The sequence below is a fragment of the Acomys russatus genome, chromosome 20 (genome assembly GCF_903995435.1).
Source record: "Acomys russatus chromosome 20, mAcoRus1.1, whole genome shotgun sequence".
NCBI classification, from domain to species: Eukaryota; Metazoa; Chordata; class Mammalia; order Rodentia; family Muridae; genus Acomys; species Acomys russatus.
In genome coordinates, this window is record NC_067156.1 from 56,727,555 (window position 1) to 56,750,682 (window position 23,128).

Consider the following 23,128-nt stretch of genomic DNA (forward strand, 5'->3'; position numbering starts at 1 on the left):
CTGTGGGCTGAGACAGAAAGATAACAAAACTGAGGCTGGTCTGAGTTACACAATAGGATATTATTTCGAAAACAAAAACAAAAACTTACTAAGTTGTATGTAGTAATCTGGTATTTACCTTTTTGAAGCTTACAAGAGAATTTCCTTTTTGGATATTTGGAGACTTTGAGACACTGCACAGTTTACACACTGGGGGGGGGGGGGGGGCGGAGACCCTGTTCCTTCCTATAGCATAGTGATGCTGTAATGAGCCCATATTTTACATGCAGCATAAAACATCTCTCCTACAAGTTAAGGTAAGTAGCCTGCTGTTGACCATGATATTCCTTTTATTGGACAGTGATATAAAACAGCTGTAGAAATAACAGGAAGACTGCACTTTTTTTTTACATTATCACGTTATGAATATTTCTCCCTTTGTACTAGGATTTACCTCCTGCTTCCTCTTGCTTTATCTGTTACATCTTACATTGGGTTTCTACATCATTGAAATTAGTGTTTAATTAAGAAGAGCTCATGAAAAGCTAGTCTGACAACGATGAGTGCCGTGCTTTCTGGACCTTCTCCTGAGCCTATTTAGGGACAGAGTGGAACCCTGCTCCACCCCTCTTCCACTCTGCCAGCAGTTCTTTCTGGACCTCTTCTGGTAGCTCATAGAAAACTTGAGGATCGATGTCAGCTGGCAAAGTGACTTTTTCCTCAGCAGGATCTTGCTCTCTATTTTCTACTAGTCCTTGCTGAGAGGTGGTGGCTGTCTGCTTGTGGCTGTCTGTACTGCGGTGCTTGGAGAAAAGTTGTTCACTCTGCAAATTGGGAAATGAATGAAAAACCGAAACAGCAGGGTTTGTATTAGAAAAGTGGGGTCCTTGCGAGTCTCTAGGCCCTTGACCCATGCGTTTGTCTTTTAAGCGATTGTCTATATAATGGGAGCAGTCCTTTCCACACAGTGGGGGCGAGGAACTGCTGGTACCCACACCAGATGTTCCTGGCTCACAGGGAGATACAGCTGATACCTCCCTGCTAGTGAACATGGTAGCTTTGGGGCTTATGGAACTGCCTTGCGTTTGCTTTGTAGAGAAGAAAGACAACACTCCTCTAGAGGCATGCAATGGACAACTTAAACTTCCTTTCCCTTGAAGATTTTCTCTAGACTTTCCAGAAAGGATTTCTTCTTGAATATCTGCTGGAAGTTGCTTAAAGACGTCTTGGTCAACACCCTCGGGAAGTGACTGGAATGGAAAGTCACTTGGGTCTTTTTCTTTAGAAGAACTTGTGGCGTCCAGTGGACACTCGCCAGTGTTATTTTCAATTCTTCTACTCGGAAGACAATCACAGTTTGCTTCTTTCTCCTTGTAAAAGTCTTCTGTGTGAGTGTCCTTCACTTTCTAGAACACAAGGGAGCAGCAGAACTTAGGAGCCTGGTATGCCTTCCACACGGCTGCAGAAGCACTCCTGTAGCTAGCGTCTCAGAAACTAAGCCCGCCCCACACCTCCAATCTTTTGTTGCCAGTGCCAATAGCTCCAGGTGCCTGATTGCCCTAGTGACCTGCACTACTGTGCAGCTTATCGTTTCATCCACGCGTTCCCTGCTGGCTAGCACTGAGTAACAGACACAACACGCAGGAGGAAAGGACCTCAACAGCCATGTGTTCAAGCATCCAATTTGGTAAACTAAAGTGATCCAATGTTACTAAAAATATATGCACAAAGCACCAAGGGCTGATTTCCCAAAAATTCCATGTCTAAATGGTAACATTTAACAGAAAGAAACAAAAAAGCACAAAAAAGTCTATTTTTTTTGAAGCTGTAACATTACATTTATATAAAACTTAGAAATATTCTCAACCTAAGTGTACACAATTTTCTACAATTATTTTTTCATTTGAATTTCCCTTCTAGCTTTATGTACCATAAATAGTTACATAATCACTTCAGCTCAAAAATTATTATAATACTACCCTAATCTTAATACAATAATAATTAATTTCTAGATGTTTATATTTATAAGCCAATCCACAATATTCTTATATACATCCAGAAACTGTGTTAAACATTTCCAAAACAAAAGTACCATTCTGGTTATCTCTTTTATTCTGATGTTTACATTTCCTCTTAGATTACAATATATGTAAGGCCAGCATCCATATGTGATAGGAACTACAAACCAGTAAATCACCCAAACAGCAATACCTCAGAGGATCTCTAAACAGCACTAAAGACAAACGTAGGCGTTCATTGTTAGCCACAGGATGCTGAAAGGATGTACTTACAAAACTGCGCTTGCCAGAGTGGGCAGTCGTGGACGCAGACGACGTTAGGTAGAGGTCCATGGGCCCTTTCTTGGCAGTGTTCAGGGCTTTCAGGTTGCAGAAGCACACACTTAGCAGCGTAAGGTGAAATGGCATCTTCACATTTACCATATTTCGGAACAATTTCATAAGGATATCAACCAGGGGAGTCATAGCATCGTAATTTTCTATGGAAAATGTTGAAGGATAGAATAAGCACATGCATCTTAATTAATGTTCAAAGCATAATATTTACATGACTTGGACTAAGAAATTAAAATCTAAATTGGAGTCATTGGGTATTTTGATATATTTACTAAATAAATGTATTCTACATAATTGTCTTATTTTTGTGCCCCTTGGCATTGGGAACTTTTTTTCATTTTTTGAGACAGGGTTTCTCTGTGTGGCCTTGGCTGTCTTAGACTTGCTTTGTAGACCAGGCTGGACTCGACCTCACATCGAATATCTATCCACCTGCCTCTGCCTCCCAAGTGCTGGGATTAAAGGCATGTGCCAACATGCCCAGCTGGGAAATAATTTTAATTAAATATTTACTGAGTAGACTGAGTAAATAATTGAGAATTTACTTTTGTCATCTATTAAAATGTTTTCCTAATATAATTCCTGGTAAAACAAAAGTATCTAATTTGTGAAAACTACATGAAAATACTTTTATGTATCATGTTTCCAATTCCAAGTTTACTTTTTGAAGAGTTCAAAATGCCGACTGTATTCTTAGAGAACTGGCCCGCACCTGTACCTAACTTCTGAATGACATGAGAGGGGATGGGGCACTGACGACTTTCCCGATTACAGTGTTTATCAGAATATCGACGGATGACTAGTCGTACAGTATGGGGCTTCCTTCCATCATGGCATACTCTAAAAATATAAATGGAAAACAGAATTATAAAATGAATTAGCATGCTTTTAATACTTACTGAAGTGTCAGGTATGGTAACTATAGTAATTATGTGTACCACAGAAAATGAAATAATAAGCAGTACATGCGCAAGGACACCCAAATAAGGATCTCAAAGTCAGCACAGCAAAGCCCTGGCAGCGATATCCAAGAGAGGACTAATAGCCAGAAGAGATGAACACTCAAAAAAACAAAGCAAAAAAAAAAAAAAAACACAACCCTACCAAAAACAAAATAAACAAACAAACAAATTAGAGCTAACAGGGAGTACTCAAATAAATAAAATCGTTAGGAAATACTTCTACAAGTTTTTTTTTTTTTTCATTATTTTTCTTTTTAAGAGATGAGGTTTCTCTGTGTAGCCCTGGCTATCCTGGAACTCACTCTGTAGACCAGGCTGGCCTCAAACTCAGAGAGTCCCCCTGCCTCTGCCTCCTGAGTGTTGGGATTAAAGGTGTACAAAGTTTTCAATGACTCAGCAATCAGGGAAAAGTAAATTAAAACTACTTTGCCATTCCCTCTCGCCTCACTCAGAATGGCTACAAGTAAGATAAATGCTCACAAATGCTGGTAAGGAGGCACAGAAAGGGCAGCCCTCATGCAAAAACTGTCCAGCTGTTGTGACATCGGTGTGGAGTTCCTCAGAAAGCCAGGAACAAAGCCACCACACAATCCAGCTACACCACTCCTGTGCATACACCCAGAGGCCAATCAGTGCACTCACAGTGTAGGGTACTAAGCAAGGTCACATATTCTCAGAACAAAATAAACTACATCTTCTCTCTTATATGCAGAATCTAGCCAATAATGTGTGTGTGTGTGTGTGTGTGTGTACACATAAACACATATATGTGGGGGTACAGTATAACATGAAGAAAATAGGACGAGAAATCTTAAATTTGAGGGATGAAGAAGGACTGAAAGCAAGTATTGGACATGAGAGATGAAAGAGAATACAAAGGTAATTGTTTTTTCTAATTTGGCTGGATTTTTTGTTTGGGTATGAGACAATATACTGAGTGAGGTCACCTAGACCCAGAAAGACAAAATCTGCATGTTCTCTCTTACTTACTTAGGTTTGAGTACATAACTTGGAGGAAAACTGTAGGATCCAGCCAAGTAGAAAATGACCATGTAGTGGGAAAGAGGGAAGGCTAGTGGAGCACAGGTGCTCTGCAGGGAACAGCAGGAACGGGGACAGGAGGAGACTTAATTGGAGCAGGAGATGAGAGGGCAGAGGTCGGGTAAGCAAGGGAGGGAGAAATAACACTAAAGATGTTTGATAGGGCCATACAGAATCCTACTGTTTTATAAGTTTCTTAAGAACACATCTATCGGCAGGGCAGTGCATGCCTTTAATCCCAGCACTTGGGAGGCAGAGGCAGGTGGATCTGTTTGAGGGCAGCCTGGTCTACAGAGAGTTCCAGTTCAGCCAGGGCTATAACACAGAGAAGCCCTGTCAGAAAGGAAGGAAGGGAGGAAGGAAGGAAATGAAGGAAGGAAGGAAGGAAGGAAGGAAGGAAGGAAGGAAGGAAGGAAGGAAAACACACACACACACACACACACACACACACACACACACACACACACGAGTATTCATCTACAGTGGGAATAATGATCCCCACAGGAGCTATAGACTCATCAAGCAAAAAGTCCAGTGTCAGATGTAGGGCCTGAGGAGTCCCTACAAGGTAACAGAGGCTACTATCCTTGCTCTTAGTTGCCTGCCCTAACTTGTGATGTGCTGAAGACACCACATGTTGGTCCTAGAACTTGCAGAGATGAAGCTGGCACTAAGCCCGAAGACTCCCTTGCCCCTCCTCTGGCTAGCTCTCACATAGCAACAATGTGCTATGCAGGATGCCAGGAGAAAGTTATCAGAGTCCCACTCAGCTGCAAGTCCTGGGAGCTACCATAACGACAAGCTGTGCTGGCTGTTCTCGGGTGTCGGCTTACTACATTTGGAATTAACTAAAACCCAACTGGCTAGGCACAACTGTGAGGATGTTTTCTTTGCTTTTTGTTTTTGTGTTTGAAGTGGGAAGACCCAGTTTAATCCAGATCTTTTGAGGTGGGAAGACTCACCCTTAGTTTGGGCACACCTGCTGGCAGCTACACAAAAGACATGGACGAAGGGCTCGGCCTGCTCGCTCTCATTCTTACTAGCAAGTCCTTTCCTTCACTAGCATTAGATTTATATAGATGGAATTAAGGTCTGAACAGAAGGAACTGCATGTCTGGTGCTGGAAGATAGCCAAAACCTTTAGCTGGAGAGGTCACAGGCCCGAGAGGATAACCTACCTCTACCATTTCACTGAACTGGTGTAACATCTAACGGCCTCATAAATACGTACCCTTATACCCATAGATGAATGCAGCTCTCATCCACAGGAAGTGAGCTGCTTTTTGTAGCAGATGGAGGTAATCACAGAGAATCACAAATAAACAAAGGGCGGAGAATAGAAGTGCCCAACCCCAAATAGGACATCTACAACACAATCCTTAAGGCTTAGGGGACAGTGCAGAAGAGAGAGAAGAGGACAATAAAAGCCAGAGAACAGGGAGGACTGCCACAAAAGTTTGTCTTCTGGATATGACAGGGATACTACACCCATGAGCGACCAACAGTTATGGTTGCCTCTGCTAGACCACAGCAGTCACCGGTCCAGCATGGATGGCAGAGGGGCTGCACAGCCCTACACCCTATAGAGCTGTAGAGCTATAGGCAACAGATGGTTACTTAGGGTGTCATCGGAGTAGAGGACATGAACTGATAAAGGGATGGGAGGAGTTGGGGGAGTAGATTTAATATATAAAGACACATAGGAAGACATTTTATATTTACCTAAAACTACATATATTATCTATATAAATGTTATAATATATAATAACATATTACATGTAAGTAATACACATAATCTACATATATAATTACATGGTTTAAAGAGGGTATAACACTTAGAGCAATGATGCTTCCCAGAAGCCAGGAGCATGCATGAGAAACCCCCTTCAAGCTGTTGGTCAGCATAGTTCCAAACCCTCAGAACAGTACAGGCTATTGCTGCTGGCCTAGAGTTTAGAACGTTAAGTTAAGGACCTGTTTCTGTGAAGACAGCATGCACTTTGGACACAGGACATGGGAGTAACAGAGCTGGAAGTAATCCAGGAGCCTCGTGCCTGAGAAGTGGCCCTCAGGATCAGAAAGTAACAATGCAGGCTTAATTCAGTTAGAGGAAAAAGTGGGGAAGAACCTGGGACACATAGGCACAGGAAACAACTTCCTGAACAGTACACCAACAGCCCAGGCCTTAATGTCAACAATTAATAAATGGGACCTCATGAGGCTGAGAAGCTTCTGTAAGACAGGAGACACTGTCAAGAGAACAAAGCGACAGCCTACAGACTGGGAAAAGATCTTCACCAACCCTTCATCTGACAAAGGTTTAATATCCAAAATATATAAAGAACTCAAGAAATTAAACACCACAAAACCAAACAACCCAATTGCAAAATGGGGCTTGGAACTTAACAGAGAATTCTCAACAGAGGTATATCAAATGGCCGAGAAAAACTTAAAGAAATGCTCGTCCTCATTAGTCATCAGAGAAATGCAAATCAAAACGACACTGAGATTCCATCTTACACCCATCAGAATGGCTAAGATCAAAAACTCAAATGACACCACATGTTGGCGAGGATGTGGAGAGAGAGGAACACTCCTTCATTGCTGGTGGGAATGCAAACTAGTACAACTACTTTGGAAAGCTATCTGGTGCTTTCTCAGAAAAATGGGAATAGGGCTTCCTCAAGACCCAGCTATCCCACTCCTTGGAATATACCCAGAAAATGCCCTACCACACAACAGGGATATATGCTCAACCATGTTGATAGCTGCTTTATACATAATAGCCAGAACATAGAAACAGCCTAAGTGTCCCTCAGTAGAAGAATAGACTAAGAAACTGTGGTATATTTACACGATGGAATACTACTCAGCTATTAAAAACGAGAAATTCTCAAAATTTGTGGACAAATGGATTGATCTAGAAATTATCATGGGCGAGTTCACCCAGAAGCAAAAAGAGACAAACGGTATATACTCACTTATATCAAAACACTAGTCCAAGGGATTTGTACCATGAAAATCTTTACTTACCAAGAAAGTGGGTCAGAGGAGAGGATATCCGATTGAGACTTTAGGCAAGAGTAGCATGGAAGAAAGGGGAAATAGTAGGACCCACAGGGTCCTGGAAACCTAGAAGAAGAACTTTATGACAGGCAGATCTGGGTCCTGGGGTCCTCCTCAAACTAAGGCACCAGCCAAGGAGAATATAGGCAGTAAGCTTCGAACCCCTACCAAGACCTAGCCGACCAACATGATACTCTCCACCGTTGAGTGGAGAGTGAGATCTGACTCTCACACAAACTCTGGTGCCCCTTTTCTGATCATGTCCCCCGGATGGGGAGACCTGGTGGCACTCAGAGGAAGGATAGCAAGTTACCAAGAAGAGACTTGATATTCTAAGAGCATATACAGGGGGAGGAGGTCTCCCTCAGTCACAGACATAGGGGAGGGGAGAAGGAGAGAAATGGGAGGGAGGGAAGAATGGGAGGAAACAGGGGAAGGGCTAACAATCAAGATGTAATATGAATAAATTAATAAAATTAAAGAATGGAAAAAAAAAAGTAACAATGCAAACTGGCAACAGAGAGCAGCAGCCAGTCATCCTAGCCAGCTCTAGCCTATCTAGGAACCAAAAACAATCACTAGACTAGCCACATTTCAAAAATGGTGTAATGGAGGCATTTATATCTTGGTGGTAACCAACAGCTGCCTAACTAGACTTAAGGTCCTCATGTCAACAGGACATTGGGAAAAGGCTAAAAGCAGCTTTAAACTAGTGCCTAGAGAATGGCCTTTTAAAGCACAGCTTACCTATCTTTCCTATCTGTAGAGTTAATCAACAGATTCTCTAGAAGAAAAATGTATTTAATACACACAGACACAGAGATACATACAGTTATTTTTATATCAGTCACTTGAATTCTATTAAGCCTCAGTCACAGAAGCAAACCTCAGTCGGTGTCATGGTGTGGTGTTAGGGCAGATGCTCAACACTTGGCATCTCGGAGATTTAGAATAGCTGCTTTCTTCTGGATTGAGTCTTCAAGGACAAGAACACACACACACACACACACACACACACACAACATACACACACACACAACATACACTTCCTGTGGCTTTTCTATGTGCAGGACAGTCCTCCACAGCCATAGATTTCAAGCACTCCTGAGCTGAGGCGGAGTGGATGACCCAGTTTCAGCAGCACACTCCCCAGAACACAGCGAGTCACATCCCTGAGCTGAGTCATGCTCAACCTCAGAGCATGCAGTCAACAGTGAGCTGCATGGCTCTGCTCCAGACACCAGGCAAGCTGCATGAGACAGCGAAACGGAAGGCAACATCAGCTTTCTGAGCCAAGCATCAGTTGTTTCATCTGTACACAGCTGGCCTTCCTTGGATCATTTCAGAAGCATACACATTCTAAACCAATTTGAGACACTTCTATCCAGATGAGTGATGGGAGATTAATACCTTATTATGAGGAATAAGAAGTGCACATTTGAAAAGTAACAATGCTGGGAAACCATTTCCTGTTCAGTTTATGTTACATTTTTTGTGTATTAAGATCCCAGGTGACACATCATTGGTAGCTCTAAGGTCAGAGTTCCTGAGCACACTTGGATTGATTCACACGCTGCCGTATTAGCCATCCCTTTCTTTGTCTCTATTACCTTTTCAACAGACTGAGGCTCCTCCTGCTCTCCGCAGCCCTGCTGCTTCAGCATCCTCCTGTTCCAAACCATCACAACCAGGAACACCTGTCCCTAGATAAGGAGTAACTGGCAGGGTTACTCTTCTCCACGTTCCCCCTTTTCACTGAAGAGCGAGTAATAAGACGCCAGGAGCAGAGGCTCTGGCAGGGAAGACTGGAAAGGCCCTTCTCACCTAAAGACAGTAACTCCAGGAATATTAAAAACACCTTGAAACCCGTCAGATAGCCACCATGGCTTAAGAGCAACATAACCACCACGTTACTTGGATGAAAGCTAATGGAAGCAGGTAAGTCGACTTAGTAAGAGAAATCTAATGACAAATGATCTCTTTCGACACCATCTCCTTCACAGTTAATTTGAAAAACCCAACGAAGAACACGAGGTACTTTTTCCCATGTGCTAAATATGGGATGAATAAAAAGATGATGAAGCACCTGTTCAAGAGGCTGGACAGCAGTTCTTCGATCTTAGTTTTAGCTTCTGCTTCTGAGGAGCACTTTTTAAATGTGTCTTCTTCACTGAAGGACTACCAAAGAAACAGAAAGTAAGGATAAATATGAATTCAGACACAGTGCCCATACCACCTAAGTGCTCAGCACGTCCTTTATTACCTCACCCTTGTGTATATGTTAACACCAGGCTCTCTTTTTCATTAATTAACCTTTTGAAAGGACAGCGCCCTGGTCTTAAAGAGGAAAAGAGGAAGCAAGGGTGGGCAGGAAGGAAGGTTTGAATAAATAGCACTGCCTATCTCAGAGGTTTATGGTGAAATTTGAATGCACCAGATGCATGAGGGACTTACTAAAGCGCCTGGCGGGTAAGACAAAGACCGACGCTAACTGGGTGATGACACCTTCCCCATTTTCCAAATCACTCGACTATTTTTAAAACAAGGATGTTGCAAAAGATTACAAGTTTTTTTTTCATGTTTGTGTGTCAGAATTTTGTTTTGTTTTGTTTTGTTTTTCTAGACAGGGTTCCTCTGTATAGCTCTGGCTGTCCTGGAACTCACTCTGTAGACCAAGCTGGCCTCAAATGCACAGAAATCCGCCTGTCTCTGCCTCCCAAGTGCTGTACAGTTGTATGCCACTTCCTGGCTGTGTATTAGGATTTTTAAGATTGTAATTAAAAAAAAAAAAGCTAACTTGATTTAAAACTGGCAGACAAGTTTCAATTACAGGGTACTTGCTAATCTCACATCCATCACCTCCTCCCATACCCAGGGGAGGGATCATGGACAAGGTACAAAGCAAACCAGAGTAGGGAATGCTAAAGTCAGACAGCTTTGGCTTACATAGCATCAGAGCCAGCACTTGGCAACACAAGCACCATGCCCATGTACCTGCGGTGGCCCTGAGGGAGTGACAGGAGAGTCGTCTTCTCCAAAACTGAGCTTCTGGATGCGCTGAGCAACGGCAATTCCTAGCTCCTTTTCTAAGGCTTTGATTGAGAAGGTCTGGAGGTCACGCACACTGCTGATTCCTAGCACTTCTAGACGTTTGGCAGTTTTATAGCCGATACCTAAACAACAGAAGTGCAGTGTTACGAAGGCTTTGCTTCTGAAAATAAAGCTACGCTAAATATTAAAGATGTTTCCACCATATGGTTCCAGGGTACTACTCAAAATCATATATACTTTTACATATATCTTCATGCAGATTTGTTCCAGAAAACATTTTTGCAGGTGGGGGGGGGGTGTTTTGTTTTCTTTAAAAGCCAAGCATGTGCCTCTAGAAATTAACGGCATGTTTAGAGTAAAGAAATGATGCTGGGCGTGGTGGCGCACACCTTTAATCCCAGGATTCAGGAGGCAGAGGTAGGCAGATCACTGTGAGTTCAAGGCCAGCCTGGTCTACAAGGGGAGTCCAGGACAGCCAGGACTACACAAAGAAACCCTGTCCCAAAAAGCAAAAAAACAAACAAAAAAATAAATTACAGTGAGGCCAATACCCACTCTTAAATGTATTTGTCTTACCAGGCATTTCCTTTATGTGGTTCAAACTGTGAATGAGATCTTGACAGCTTTCAGGTAGTAAGACTGTTTGTTGATTTGGTTTAAAAACACCAGAAACTAACTTTGCCAGCAGCTTGTTAGGAGCCACTCCAGCGCAGCCTGTGAGCCCCAGCTGATTATACATGGCCTCCCGCATCTCTGCTGCGATCTGCGACCCAACCACAAGCCGCACGTGTGTGACGCTCTGCAGGTTCACAGCTGTAACGATAACGTTTCCACCACAAAACATTAACTTTCTGTTGCACAAAAAGTGTTAAAAGAGCCCCGGATTCTGTTTCTAACCACCCTCCCCCTCCACTCTTCTCCCTGTGTCTTTAGTTTTGCCTGGGTTACTACGAAGTAAATAGGTACCTAGGGCCTGTGGTAATGAATACACACTGGGAATGCTTGATCATCAACAGACTATGAAAATGCAGCTGGCAAGAACTTCCAGCTGACATGCATAAACCTTTTATTCACATTTACCAATAAAGAAGGAGAAGGAGGGCTGGAAAGATGGCTCAGTGGTTAAGAGTACTGGCCTCTCATCCAAAGGTCCTGAGTTCAATTCCCAGCAACCACATGGTGGCTCACAACCATCTATAATGAGATCTGGTGCCCTCTTCTATCTGATGCTGTCTTCTGCTATGCAGGCATACATGCAACAGAGAGCGTGTGTGTGTGTGTGTGTGTGTGTGTGTGTGTGTGTGTGTGTACATAAATAAATAGATTTTTAAAAAGAGGAAGTAGAACGAAGTATATACTACAAAAACAGACCCAGCTTCAAAATTAAGTCTAGATTTCATGTATTACCTGAACCCTGTGCTAAAAACAATGTCTTCCTGGCTCACAGGTTAGGGGATCTTATGGCACTATAGGGAGATTGTAAAGAAACCCATTTTCTTTGGTGTGGAATGACAGAGTTATATGGGCACATCTTTACCCTTAGGGCTCATGCTGGAAGGACGTGGAGATAAAGTGTAGCAGAGCCTGCGATTTACTTCCCAATGGCTCATCAATCAGCCAAGCTGAGGATAAATGCACAGTCCACAGAGGCAAGACCAAATAAAGGCGACAACATGAGAACTGGCATGTCTACAGCAGGCGAGAGTGTCCACACCATGACTCTACTTATTTATATACTGGTTTGAAAGAAATTGCTTTTTAAACCTGTGTGAGGCGAAACACTAGGGAGGCAGAGGCAAGCTGACCTCTGAACACCTAAGCAAGCTCTAGGCCAGTCAGACTACACAGTGAAACTGGTTTCAACTAAGTAATTTACATAAAAAGAAAAAGCGATGAGCAAAAGAAAAGTGGAAAAAGGCATTTTCCACTTGAAATATAAGACCTAGCTGTCTGTACACTGATATGTTTGTTCTAAACAGTGAGGTCTGCACTGCTTTAAAAGTACAAAGATGTATCTGGAATCATACAAGCCTTTCACCCAAGAACTGACAAAAGAGCACAGGTACATCAAATGCAGGAGACACTTCCTGTCTCCTAGATACGGTGCTGCTACCTCTTTCCATCTGTAGTGATGATAGAAGAGACTCCAAACAGGGGCATAAAGGAGGCGCATGCTGAGAAACAGGGCCAGCTATGTCACCTGCTCTTCCAGGAAAAGCTTGTCTTCTGCATGGATTCTCCAGCAGTCATGAGTGTCCAGAAGCCTAAGGGGTTATCCCCAAGCTCGCACTACAACTCATATACTGACGCAGACGTCCCAGGAAAAACACTTGTCGTCCATACCTTCATATGTGAAGTGAACCATATTGCTTTTTTATCGATAGCTGCTAATGGCCACTAGCACACAGCAGATGGGGCTGAGACAAAGGCCTGGACAAGATTTCGCCAGGATCCAACAGGGCACTCTTAGTCATCAGAGGAACAGAAGGGATTAATAGAGTATTTAACCTACCTCAACATTCAGGAGAATTAAAAAGGAGGAGGAGGAGAAGGAGGAGAAGAAAAGAAGAAGACGAGGAGGCGGAGGCGGCGGCGACAGCACCAGTAGCAGCCGGATGGTAGTGGTATACACCTTTAATCCTAGTACTCAGAAAGCAAAGGCATGAGGATCCCTGTGAGTTCAAGGCCAGCCTGGTCTACAGAGTGAGTTCCAGGGCAGCCAGGGCTATATAGAGAAACCCTGTCTCAAAAAAAAAAAAAAAAAAAAAAAAACAAAAGAAAAAAGTAATAAGCCAACATCTATAACCAAGGATAACCTACTAAGGTAGGGCTCTTAAAAACAGGAAAAAATGAGAAGGGTAATTACTTCGGAGAGATGAAAGGCACATCCCACACACCACTGAACCTTCCTGTACTTACTGTGGACGAGCAAGACCCCATTTGGGCCATCTTAGATACTGACTAAACACAGCTATACTTGCAACAAGGCCACACCTGTGAGTGGCCTCACTGAATACGGGACACGAGCACTTACAGTCACCGAGCAGAACAAGGAGGAGGCACTCACGCTGGTTATTGTAGACATGGCCCGACACGGTCACTGGTGGAAGCTCGTCACTCAGAAGGTGCTGGAGCCTTTTCTCCACCATTTCTGTGAGGTCCACAAAATTTTCATCAAATCCAAGTCTCTCAACAAATGGACTAAATTCCTCCAACAATTCTAAATTGAAATAATATTGGAGCACAGTTATAATTAAGTCACAGCTAGAACACGTCTCACTGTTTAATCATTAAAATATCAGAAATAGCATATAAAAATATGTGTGCCCATATGTATCGTGCCATATGTATCACAGCTTCACAACCTTTTAATTTTTAACTTACATTTTTACTTTATATGTGTGGGTGTTTGGCCTTTATGTGTTGCGGTGTTTTGACAGTATGTAGGTCTGTGTACCATGTGTGAGCCTGGTACCTGCAGAGGCCAGAAGAGGGCACTAGATCCCCTAGGACTGGAATTACAGATGGTGTTGAGCCCTCATGTGGGTGCCAGAAACTGAACCGAGATCCCCCAGAACAACAAGCTCTTAACCACTGAGCCATCTCTCCAGCCCAGCTCCACGTAACATCTTCAATTAACAGACTTTTGAGTAAGGCAACATTCAAAGATAAAAGGCCAAAAATAATATTCCCAGGATATTACTCACCATAATACATCTAATTTGATCTTCTTCCACATCTATAATTTTTATGTGTATTATACTTTTTAAAAAATCCATGGTTAGATGTAGTTAAAATCTTGATGTGGATGTCAAGGAATAGATTACAGTCTTCTTATAAACATATAACCAAGTAATAATATATTTTAGCTATACATTCTAAAAGCACTTACAGTAGAGAAATCAAAATATTATTTAAAATTAGTCTTGAAAATATATTACAATAAGGTACCCTGATGAGCATTCCCTCAGTACAGTCCCTGAGGATGGAGTAGCTGAAGTGTGTAAGCTTTAGGAATTCAAACACCTAGTATCACACCAAGGCTTAGGCACTAAAAAGTTCATATACCTGACCTGAACCAAGACTCAGAATGAATTCAAAAGGATTATCGATTCTGAACTTAGAGCTAATCACTAGTTCAGCTATGAAATCATTCTTACCCCGACTCCTCTTCTAACTAGACAGTGAACAGTATACTAGCTTCTTGGCATTCATATTTACCAAACATTAGTATGTTGACTTTTAGCACACACACAGACACACACACACACACACACACAGACACACACAAACACACAAACTTCATATATACAAAAATACTTCACAGCATTTATTTTTATTTCATATTTTAAAACTCCATTTACATTTTTTCCTGTTACTTAGATTAACAGTGCTAGTGACTGAATTTCTTTTTTTTTTTTTTAAGATTTATTTATTTTTTTATACAGTGGTCTATCTGCATGTACAACTTCAAGCCAGAAGAGGGCACCAGATCTCATTATAGATGGTTGTGAGCCACCATTTGGTTGCTGGGAATTGAACTCAGGACCTTTGGAAGAACAGCCAGTGCTCTTCATCTCTGAGCCATCTCTCCAGCCCGTGACCAAATTTCAATTACATTCAACTATTCATTTTCTCATCGAAGCTATAACACTGAAAGACACCTTCTTATATAATTAAAATTTTATACTAAATGTATTAATTGGAGGCACATAAAGCCATCTTCTTATAGAATTAAAAATATGTATTACATTTACATATTTGGTGGGGGTTAGGGGGGATATGTTAAAACACATGCAGAGATCAGAGGACAACTTGTCCAAATCAGTTCTTCCCTTCCACTTTGTGGCTAACTGGGACAGAACTCCAGATGTCAGGCTTAACATAAAGAACATCTAACCACTGAGCTATCTTACCAACCCCTTAATAATTTTTGAAGTGGGCAAGGCCCCAATTCTTTTTTTTTTAAGTTTAGGAAAAAGGAACTGCATATATGGAACTTTATTATCAATATCTGTATAGTGAAATCACCTTACATAAACATGCTAAAATATACAGCAGCTAACTTGTACCTGTGACCTTATATGACATCGCTCTGTAGCGGCTCAAGTCTTCTCCGTTCACCAGGACCAGCTGAGGACACTTCTCTTTTGCATCTCTGACATTCATAAGTTTCCTCACTCCAAGTTTCCTGGCTTCATAATTGCAAGTAACCACCAAGTATTTCTGCTGAACACCTATAAAAAAAATGAATATTTTCTGAAGTAATTAAGTAGAAATTAGCACTTTAAAATACAGTTTCCTCATATCATGCTCTAACATGTAGGTGGCAACCCACTGTCTGCTGCTGTGGTTGTTTGCAGCACCGAGGCTCAAACCCACAGCTGTGTGCATGCTGAGCGAGAGCTCCACCACTGCTGCTCCAGAGCCCTTGGGCCTTTGCTACCTCCTACCTTGCACAGTAGCCTTGAGATCACTTTGTAGCACAAACTGGCCTCTAGTCTAACCTTCCTACCTCTGCCTCCCTTTCGGAAGTGCTGGGATTACAGAATTTTGTACCACCTTGCCCAGCTTGAAGTGGGTTTCAACAAGAACAAAACGATAACTGAGTTAAAAACACCCACCCCTGCCAAAATTCTAAGAAGAAACACCAAGTTTTTGAGCTATCTCCCACTTACAAATTATAAAATACCAATGTTATTTTCCCATATCTTAACTTTTACCTTTAGCTTTTTCTAATTGGAGAGAAAAGAAATTATATTAAATGAGAAAACACTGAATAATTGTAGCAGAGATTACATATAAGAATGTGAGCAGTCTCACACACAAAAGAGAAGCTGTGTTTCTCAAATTTAGATTATTGTTAAGTCAATATACTCTAAGGGATTGTCAGTGATAAAACATAAATTAAATCCTTCTAAGATTCTTTTCAGACAACTCAAAGCCCAATTAATTTATATTGTCATGTAATACTCTGGGGTATGTTCATTGAACAATAAACCTGATGAAAATAACAAAGAATAATTGAATACTGGTTGCTCTTAGAAAAACTCATTTATCTTCTGAGCAAACTGCCAATGATTATAAGTAATATTCTAAGAGCCAAGCTACAGCAATCATGAGAGATCTCATGCCAGTAAGTACCTAAGAAGTAAACTATAGTTCATAATAATTTGTAGTTTTACCATGAAGAATTATTTTGGGCTTCCTTTTGAAACTGATGACATTATGACCAACTATAGAATATATTTTTAAAAATTGTCCAGGCATTTAAGATTGCTAAAATTATTTGTTTGCTTTTCTCTTTTTAGACAAGTTGATTGTTTCATGACACTATAAATCATATTCATCTGCAATTTGTAAAATGAAAATACAGAAATGAAAAAATCTATAGCCATTATTTTTGTATATTTTTAAAACAAACATTTTAAAACAAAACATTAGCTTTGCAGATACTTTTTTTGTTTCATATAACCTAATATACCTGAAAGTCACTCAGTTAGGTAGCTGTCCAAGACTCAATGCACTATATAAAAAGGCCAGACTAGTAAACTCCTTGGCTAAAAGGACTCCCACTGTGTGCTTTGGCCCAAGCTCTTTGCACATTTGTAAATAAACGTGACTCAGCACTCACACACTTCTATTCATGATAACCACCAATATCTACTTCTTAATCACACGATACTTTTTAGTACAAAGTGACTACTGGACATCTTGTGCTAATTAGAAATTATTTCAGAGGGGAAAAAAACAATGCCCGAATTTAAATTCTCAACCTCTTAGGAAGGTTTTAAGACTTAGTTATCCCCTGGAGAACTAAAACCTACTCATCCCTTTACTCTTCAAGGAATCCACAGGCTGGACTGTTACAAAACTGAGCCAGGCACTAGATGAAAGCATCCAGGAAACTGAGATTGCCCTCTGTGCTAATACTGAAAGAGCCATTGTATGTACATGAGGGAAAACATGCTCTCCTTACATAAGTTAAGCGCCTACAGAAGTAAGCTACTACATCTAGCAAGAGCTCACTCTGCTTTCTGTTCTTTGTTACCTATGCTAATGTCAGCTTCATGTACCAAAGCAAATATGGCTGCCAACAAAGTACCTAACAAGGGACTCCACGAACTCTTAATATATTTATTATATGTAATATATACAATATATGAAAGATTATATATTATTTATTTGTTATATATATTAGAATCAGAAAATCAGAAAAAAATCATACTTGAAGCTAATTTTATCCAACAAAGATACCATCAATGTGAATTACCTAAAGGTTTGTCCTTTAATTCTGGATTGGAGATCATTTCTACTTGGGCATAAAAGCAATCCAGATCCACATGTGCTATGACTCTGGATGAAGAGATTCTTGTTGGCACCCCTTGATCGCAAACTGCTGCACGATACACAAGAGAAAACAAATACATTCAGGCTGCTGATGGTCATCAGTAAACAGCTAACAGAGGCTTAAAACATTTTCTCTGGGAAACAATGTACCATGGTTTTAAGGCTTGTCCCCCTTGGTTTTATGATGTGTCAAAGTATCTACAAAACATAAAGACCTTAAACTCCATCAAAGAGGTAACTCACAGGTATTTCTTCAGGTCCTTTTTGTTTGGTTGGTTTTGGTTTTTTTTTTAGGACAGGGTGCCTCTCTGTGTGTAGCCTTGGCTGTTGTGGAGTCACTTTGTAGGCCAGGCTGGCCTCAAACACACAGTGATCCACCTGCTTCTATTGGGATTAAAGGTGTGTGCTAGCACACTAGACTGGTACTTTTTTTTTTTTAATGAGTAGTTAATTTAAGGTGGAAACTTGATCAATAATGGATGGCACAAAAGCAAGTACTATCTTAAGTTTTGGGTTTGTTTTTTTGTTTTGTTTTGAAAGAAACTTTTAAACACTAGAGGCAAAGAAACTGTAGCAATGTTATTTTCAACCAACTTGAAAATTACTCAAAGTGACCTGTCCCAACATTTAAAAAAAAAAAAAATCAAACCGACACAATACAACCTGTGGGTTCCAGGACACTAAATTTTAGCTCCCGTGAGAGTAAGATTTCCTGTTTCTTTAAGTCCCCAGTGCCTGAGGCTCAACAGAAAACAAATAATCACCAAGTTGAAAAAACAGAGTATCTAATTTTAAAAACTTGGGTCAGGGCTGCCTGGACCTGAAGCCCTTGGACCAGGGAGTAAATAGTTTGTTACAGTTAGTAAAGGAGGCAATAGGAACAGTTCCTTTCTTTACTTACAAAGAAAACAGTCATAATGCAACCCTTGGCTAGGAAAAGCACATTTGTGGGAAAACTGACAAAATCTGAATACAGCGTGTCCTTCAGTAAATCGGGACTAGTTGTGTAGTAACTTTAATTTTGATATTTTGATATATTTACCAAGTAGATGTAAATTTTTGATATTAGAAAAATAACATGTCTGCCCCAACTTTTCAGTTAACTGGGGGTGGGGAGTGTCAGGGAATGGGAATCCAGAGCCAATTATGGAGCCACAAGGGACCACAGGCTGGCGTGGAAGTGGGTTACCTGGGGACTCCAAATTGCTTGCTAGGTTCGGAGCCATCCTTTCCTACAGGGGCCAAGGCCAGGTCTCTACGCTTAAATGGGCGACAAAACTCTTCCTACTCTCCGATTTGGAGCCGCCGGAAGCATCCGGGGTCTCCTCGGGAGGTCGGAAAAGGCTTGCGGGCCCTGAGAACAGGTGCACTCCAACGACGTGTGCAGGAATGCAGCGTTACCCCAGCGGGCAGGAGTGGACGGACGCAATGCCCGCTTTCTCCAGGCTCGAGCGTGACCAGGAGGCCGTGCCCCAACGACCGCCCCAGGCGCTCGCCCTTCCCGTCCTCCCTTTCCTTCCCTTCCTTCCCGCCATCACAGGGGCGGCGCGCACCCGCAGAGCTGCCCGCCACCCCCGCGTCCAAGGGCTCCATGGCGCGAGGAGCGTCTTCTTCCTCCGCGGGGCCGCCTTCCTCCTCGGGCTCCACCCCCATCTTCACCGGGGGCCAACCGCAGAGCAGCTGCTGCACGGTCTCCTAGGAAACCACGGCCCTGCCTCCAGCCTCACGCCTGCGCACTGAAGCGGAACAGCCTGAGTGTGCAGAGGGCGGGCGAATGGGGAGGATCTTTGCCACCTAGTCGAGGTGGTTAAGTGGAGGAGGAAGAACACCCAAGTGGCCCTTTCTTTTCTTCTCTCTAATTTAATCTTTTTAAAAATTGTGTTCCATATTTCTATTAACGTGTATGTGAGAACATATGCTGTGTGAGTGCAAGTGCCCGCAAAAACCAGAAAAGAGCGTTGGATCCTTGGAACTGGAGTTCACTGTGGTTGTAAGCGAGGCCCTCGTGGTTTCTGGGAACTGGTCTTGGGTTCTATGGAAGAGCAACAAGCATTCTGACCTCTGAGACATCTCTTCAACTCGATCTCTTCCTTTTACTGATTTAGTTTTCCCTGAAGGGTTCACTGTTCAGCTAATACCAAAAAATTTCATTTTTAAAATATATTTTCTGGGAGGGCTGGAGGGATGGCTCAGAGCTTAAGAGCACTGTCTGCTCTTCCAGAGGTCCTGAGTTCAATTCCCAGCACCCACATGGTGGCTCACAGCCATCTATAATGTGATCTAATGCCCTCTTCTGTCGGGCAGGATATATGCAGGCAGAATGTTGTAATGGATAGATAGATAGATAGATAGATAGATAGATAGATAGATAGATAGATAGATTCTCCCCCCCCCCCCCCCCCCCCGTCTCATGATTGTTAACAAGAGTGTTAACCCCTAACCCTGACTGACTTGCGTTGGTGGGATTGGGGAAAGGTGACCAGGTAAAGGACGTGACTAGCAAGGATGTGAAGGGTTGTTGAGTTCCGTTTGTTTTATTTAAAGAGACTGTGATGCATTGAACCGTTGAATGGTTTATGTCAAAACAAAACAAATGAACAGACATTTCACACACCAGCTTTGGGTCATAAAATCGCCATTCCAGACTCTGATGTTGTGTAACTGCTCTGAATCTGCACTATAAAAACAAACAAAACAGACAAACACACTCTCGGTTACATAATTGGGGAAAAAACAACGTAGCTTAATAGTCTGATGTCTAAACACCTGGCACATTAGGAGCTTAATGTATCCATGCCGTCTCATGGAATGCATGTGTGCCGGTTTGTCCATGTTTATACACCTGTGCTCCTTCCGATACATTTCTCTCCCTACCTTGGTGGAGTAGAGCATATTGATTGTAGAGGTACAGTGTCACACTCTGTTTCCTATTGCTTTGATAAGCACCATGACCAAAAAGAACAGGGGTGGGGGCGGGGTATTTGACTTAAGATCAGCCTACTTTCCTATGCCATCTAGAACCATCTCCTCAGAGGGGCAGCACCGCCTACAGTGGGCTGGGCCCTCCCACATCAATCATTAATCAAGGAAATGCCACACAGACATGCCTACTGGCCAATCTGCTGGAGGCGTTCTCTCATTTGAGGTTCCTTCTTCCCAGAAGACCTTCCCTTGTTTCAAGTTGATGAAAAACTAAGCAGCACACATATCAAAAGATGAGAGAACCTCAGGCTGTTTTAGGCCTTTTGGAAAAATGGCCATTAACTTTTAGCCTTTATGTCTTATCTTGAGTGTACTGTAAAATTTAGCGGGGACTGGAGAGAAGGCTCATCAGTTAAGAGCACTGACCGCTCTTCCAGAGCTCATGAGTTCAATTCCCAGCAACTACATGGTGGCTCACAACCATCTCTAATGTGATCTGATGCCTTCTTCTGGCCTGCAGGTGTACATGCAGGCAGAGCACTGTATACATAATAATAAAATAAAAATAAATAGGTAGATAGATAGATAGGTAGGTAGATAGATAAAAAGTAAAATTTAGCAAATCATGATCCTCTACCAAATGTTGTAACATCTGAAACTCTCAGAAAGATTTGCTGGATGTGATGTTCTTGCTAAATATAATTATAACTTCTTCCCTTTTCACTAAAAAGTTCATATGACCACTTTCATTCTGCAATGTGTCATTTGGGGTAACTTAAAATTCATGTTCCTAGGGGCTGGAGAGATGGCTCAGTGGTTAAGAGCCCTGTCTGTTCTTCCAAAGGTCCTGAGTTCAATTCGCAGCACCCACATGGTGGCTCACAGCCACCTATACTGAGATCTGATGCTCTCTTCTGCCGTGCAAGCTCACATGCAGGCAGAACACAGTATAAATAGTAAATAAATAAATCTTTAAAAAAAAAAAAAAAAGAGGCAGTTTTAAAAACTCATGTTCCTGTGCCATAGTGTTGTATGACACTTCCTGGGGAGCCAGGGACACAAGTCTACTCACTCTGGATTGGAAACTGACAAAACAAAGCAGGGACACCACCCAATTTCACCCTGGTAAACTACTGAGTTTATTAAGGTTGCTTACAGAAGTGTAGGTGGGGAGTTCCCTACAGGAGCATAGAAAGCCCAAAGGCAACTACCTCATGCAAACTCCACCCCAACAGAGGTGGTGACTCCAGAGCAGTCAAGGTGCCTCGAAGTAACTCAAAGAAAATTTCTACACACGGTACGGCCACTCTCGTTTGACTCACAATAAGCTATTTTATTTCTTTTACAGAAAAGTTTTTTATTTGTTTATTTTTTTGGGTTGTTGTTGGTTTTTTGTTTGTTTGTTTGTTTTGAGACAGGATTTTATGTAGCCTTGCCGGGATTCACTTTGTAGACCAGGCTGGCCTCGAACCCACATTGATCCACCTGCCTCTGCCTCCCAAGTGCTGGGATCAAAGGTGTGCGGCCACCACGCCCAGTGAAAAGTTATTTTGTATGAACAATTAAATATGCATGTGTAAATATACATAATGCATTTTCATTATTCTAGTTTCTCCTCCTCTCCTCCAACCCCTCTTCTGTACTACCTAGCGCAGACTGGCCTAGAACTTCCTCTCAATCCTCTTTTTTTTTTTTTTTTTGGTTTTCACATTTTTTATTGGAGGGCAGCAGGGAAGGGGCCTCTTCCATCAGCAAGAGTATTCACAGGTTCTTCAGCCATTCCAAGCTTGGGCCCTGAGGGTCCTGGGGGTGGCTGGGGATATCGGGCATGTTCCCATCATCTCGCACAGGCACTGGGTAGTTGTAGGGTGTGGCCCGGTTGATCATTTCTGCATACTTGGTGTAGGGGCTGATCATGGGCATAATTATAGCGAGGCCCCAGACAGAGAAGGACACCACCAGCACCGGCTCCTTCGCCCAGGCATTCTTGAGGAAGGCGGAGATTCTCCCGGCCATCTTGGTCTTGGAGGCGACCTCAATCCTCTTTTCTTAACCAAAAAGCTTCTGAGATTACAGGCATGGGCTAACCTGCTGAGCTTTCATTCTGTGTCTTATCAAATATGAAGGCTCCAATTACTTGTAAACAACTAGTTGGACTTTTTTTTTTTCCCATCTTCCAATTCTTCTAAATTGAGAATGATGCAAACCACTGAAGTATCCTGGCATACGAATAAGGTCCCTTCAGAGGAGTCCCAGGCTCACTACCATTCAGCATGTTGCTTGAGTTAACAAGCAAGCATTGAGAGACAGCACACACAAGTCAAGTCCTCCTTAGTCAGTTGCATGTATTTCCCTGTCAATTTTCTAACTCGGAGGACAGTGGCTTTTAATTTAGTAGAAGGA

The 23,128-nt window shown here is 42.1% G+C and overlaps 2 protein-coding genes across 6 annotated transcripts; both read right to left on the minus strand.

The window, feature by feature from the left end:
* Positions 1 to 447: 447 nt before the first annotated feature.
* Poli (DNA polymerase iota) lies at positions 448 to 19,488 on the minus strand. Of its 5 annotated transcripts, none has more exons than XM_051163570.1 (10): positions 19,357 to 19,488; positions 17,727 to 17,852; positions 15,526 to 15,690; positions 13,521 to 13,673; positions 11,030 to 11,266; positions 10,397 to 10,575; positions 9,489 to 9,580; positions 3,046 to 3,173; positions 2,271 to 2,476; positions 448 to 1,385 (listed from the first exon to the last, which is right to left on the minus strand). In XM_051163570.1, the coding sequence occupies exons 1-10, from the start codon at positions 19,454 to 19,456 to the stop codon at positions 573 to 575; spliced, it is 2,199 nt and encodes a 732-aa protein (XP_051019527.1). In that variant the 5' UTR covers positions 19,457 to 19,488; the 3' UTR covers positions 448 to 572. The 5 variants fall into 5 exon arrangements, with proteins under 5 accessions (XP_051019527.1, XP_051019528.1, XP_051019531.1 ...); XM_051163571.1 differs by having other exon boundaries at positions 17,727 to 17,849; positions 19,357 to 19,460; XM_051163574.1 differs by lacking the exon at positions 19,357 to 19,488 and adding an exon at positions 18,993 to 19,318 and having other exon boundaries at positions 17,727 to 17,849.
* A 2,938-nt stretch (positions 19,489 to 22,426) lies between these two features.
* On the minus strand, positions 22,427 to 22,753 carry LOC127204218 (NADH dehydrogenase [ubiquinone] 1 alpha subcomplex subunit 3). The gene has a single exon (XM_051163165.1). It carries the CDS (start codon positions 22,739 to 22,741, stop codon positions 22,487 to 22,489), a length of 255 nt encoding a protein of 84 aa, XP_051019122.1. The 5' UTR covers positions 22,742 to 22,753; the 3' UTR covers positions 22,427 to 22,486.
* Positions 22,754 to 23,128: the final 375 nt, after the last annotated feature.

What these genes read in the sequence shown, in the direction of transcription:
- Poli (XM_051163569.1), bottom strand. Translation starts at nt 19,029, where the DNA reads ATGGCTCCGAACCTAGCAAGCAATTTGGAGTCCCCAGGTAACCCACTT. An exon ending in CTCCCTCAGGGCCACCGCAG is followed by an intron (nt 9,581 to 10,396) that starts GTACATGGGCAT and finishes TTTCTTTGGTAG; the next exon opens with TCCTTCAGTGAAGAAGACAC. An exon ending in ACTCTGGCAAGCGCAGTTTT is followed by an intron (nt 1,386 to 2,270) that starts GTAAGTACATCC and finishes CTTGTGTTCTAG; the next exon opens with AAAGTGAAGGACACTCACAC.
- LOC127204218 (XM_051163165.1), bottom strand. Translation starts at nt 22,741, where the DNA reads ATGGCCGGGAGAATCTCCGCCTTCCTCAAGAATGCCTGGGCGAAGGAG.